Source organism: Sinocyclocheilus grahami, unplaced genomic scaffold (assembly GCF_001515645.1).
Source record: "Sinocyclocheilus grahami isolate Dianchi unplaced genomic scaffold, SAMN03320097.WGS_v1.1 scaffold141.1, whole genome shotgun sequence".
NCBI lineage: Eukaryota > Metazoa > Chordata > Actinopteri > Cypriniformes > Cyprinidae > Sinocyclocheilus > Sinocyclocheilus grahami.
The window spans coordinates 64,574-67,137 of NW_015505320.1; the positions used below are offsets into that span (position 1 = coordinate 64,574).

At 34.9% G+C, this 2,564-nt stretch overlaps 1 gene segment (V, D, J or C); it reads right to left on the minus strand.

Annotated features, from left to right (window-relative positions):
* Positions 1 to 376: 376 nt before the first annotated feature.
* Positions 377 to 859, minus strand: LOC107591402 (T-cell receptor alpha chain V region CTL-F3-like). The segment is given in 2 exon segments: positions 377 to 729; positions 811 to 859. Coding segments are annotated over 2 exon segments (402 nt in total).
* Between the last annotated feature and the right edge of the window lie 1,705 nt (positions 860 to 2,564).

Consider the following 2,564-nt stretch of genomic DNA (forward strand, 5'->3'; position numbering starts at 1 on the left):
CTTCTCATGTTTTTCCTCTGCCATTGGTTAGAGGAAAGCTTTTGCCACTGCATGAAATTACATTTGTACTATTCTGAAGCTGTCTGAAACTTTGCATTACTAGCACTTCTTGGGTTTATTTCCTGCTTAAGATGAATTGCTTTTTGTATTCCTCATTTGCAAATTACTTTGGATAAAAGTGTCTGCTAAATGAATAAATGTAAATGTAAATATATTTATTTAGCAGATGATTTTGTCTACGAAAAATACAAATATGAATGGTTAATGAACCAATAATATTAAGAGTAATACAAATTTTAACATGAGCAAAATAGTGATTATACCACTAACTGACTGCAGAGGGAGTCTTGCACAAAAGTTGTTATCTATTCTATATTTAGTTCTGTTTTTGTATGAGTGTTGAGTATGTTTCAGTCACTGTGGGCTTCAGAGCACAGTAGTACACAGCAGAGTCAGACACACGCAGATTCTTGATTGTCAGTCGAACTGTGCTTGATTTGGAGTCCAATGTTGCAGAAAATCTCTCTTTAAATTCATCTTCAGTAGTTCCTTTACCAATTGTAAATTCACTCAGAATGAATGTTGGTGATCTGTTTGGTAGCTGTTTGTACCAGAAGAGATAAGCATTTGTAGCAATGGTAGAATAATTGCACTGTAGAGTAACTGGATCTCCTTTAGTTGCAGTCATTTCTCCTAAAGGCTGTTCAACTCTGTCTTGCCCCCACGACACTGGAAAATAGATTATAATTTAGATACATTAAGTAACTAAAATAGTATCTGTGAAGTGTGATAAATAGTGATCTTTCTTACCAGAGTCCTGTGCTGAGAAGAAAAGCACAATAATCATCAGTTTTTCCATGGTTGAGATTAATGTTTTGATGTGTTTTCTAATGAATGTGTCTCTTTGTCTTTACTGTAGCTCTCTGTTACCTCTGTGCTGCTCTTCTCTTGATTTTTCAAGTCTTCAGGTCTAAATCCTCACATGTTATTGATGGCACTGTTGAGGGATGCTGCCCCCCAGTGCTGAATTGATGCATTTCTAACAGATTAATTAGAAATTTAATACACATAGTCTAACGTAACTGCTGATTGTTATTGAGGATCATTTTGGTCTGCACATCAGCTCATCATCTTCTCTGACAATATATTTATTTTGCTGTGCAACATACTGTAATATATGCCAGGAACAGTCTGTCGTAGAGTTGCCTGTTTCTGAGTGAAAGTGAGGCACATGATCATTAGCTATGTTTCCATCTAAAGCTGTGAATTTAACTTTTACAAAAAAATGGAATGTTGCATAAATAATTTGCGAATAAAGCACCGTGTCCATCCCTCGTGTTCAAGAGAACAAAATTATATCGGAAGTTGAAAAATGTTATTTTATATTGATGTTTGGAAACACATCTTGTGAGACAGTTCTGAGAGGTAGGCGTTTCTTCATTTGCATGTGTTGTGAGGATTTGCAGCGCGTGTGTTGTCAAACTGATGAAGATGTTTTCTTAATTTGCTGGTGTTTTTTCAATTTGCATGTGTTTTCTTAAGTTGCAGCGCGTTGAGCTCTCTCGGCCACCGTAAGTTTAACCATGACAGACTTCAGCTCAGGAATTTCAGAATGACTCAAACAACATTTGAGATTGTGTGCATTGGGATCAGTCTGCTGGTTAGTCCAGTTGTCTAATCACATGGTCTGTTGTGGCAAAGACACACAAGTTTTTTTTGTTGTTGCATGTTGTTCGCGAATTCAGCCATTTTCACATTATGTCTTAGTTTAGAGGCGAAGTTACAGAAATAAATTTGAATTTAATTTAATTTACTTTCTCTTCAATGTCTGTATCCTTCGTTCCATTCTTAAAATTTGCAGCTCTTGTGTATTAAAGCTTCACTATGAATCTAAGGGTTGCTGCTACCTTGAGGTCACATTTACTTATTAAAATTAATTTGATTCAATAGATTTTGGCAGTGTCTGAATTTTTTTGCATACTGCATACTGATTGTTTTTGCCCCAGAAGGATCCTCAGATCATCAGGTTCATGGATGGGCCCTAATTTTACACATTATATTTTGTAAAAACTAAACAATTGTTTAGTTCTTACAAAATAAAAATATGTAAAATTAGGGCACATCAATGACACTTTTGGTAATAATAAATATATCATGTTGGTTGTGGAAAGCAGATAATTAACACACACACACACATACACACACACACACACACACACACACACACACACACACAAAACAATAATAAATACATAATCTTAAAATAAATATTATAAATACCATTATGATGCTATTAGCTGAAATGTCCTGAATTTATGATATTGTCTGTAAGAGTCAAAAATGCTTACAATCTTACTCGCACGCACATGTTTCTGCATAATTTATTAGTTTCTGTGTATAATAGATTGTTGTTTTGATGAGGTTCAGTTTCAAAGCAAAGAATGAATTTGAGATTTTGTATGGCTTCACATAGACTTTGTATCACTGGGCTGCTACTCTTAGAGCACAATAATAGAGAGTTGAATCTGACAGAGTTACACCAGTAATAGTGAGTTCAGTGGATG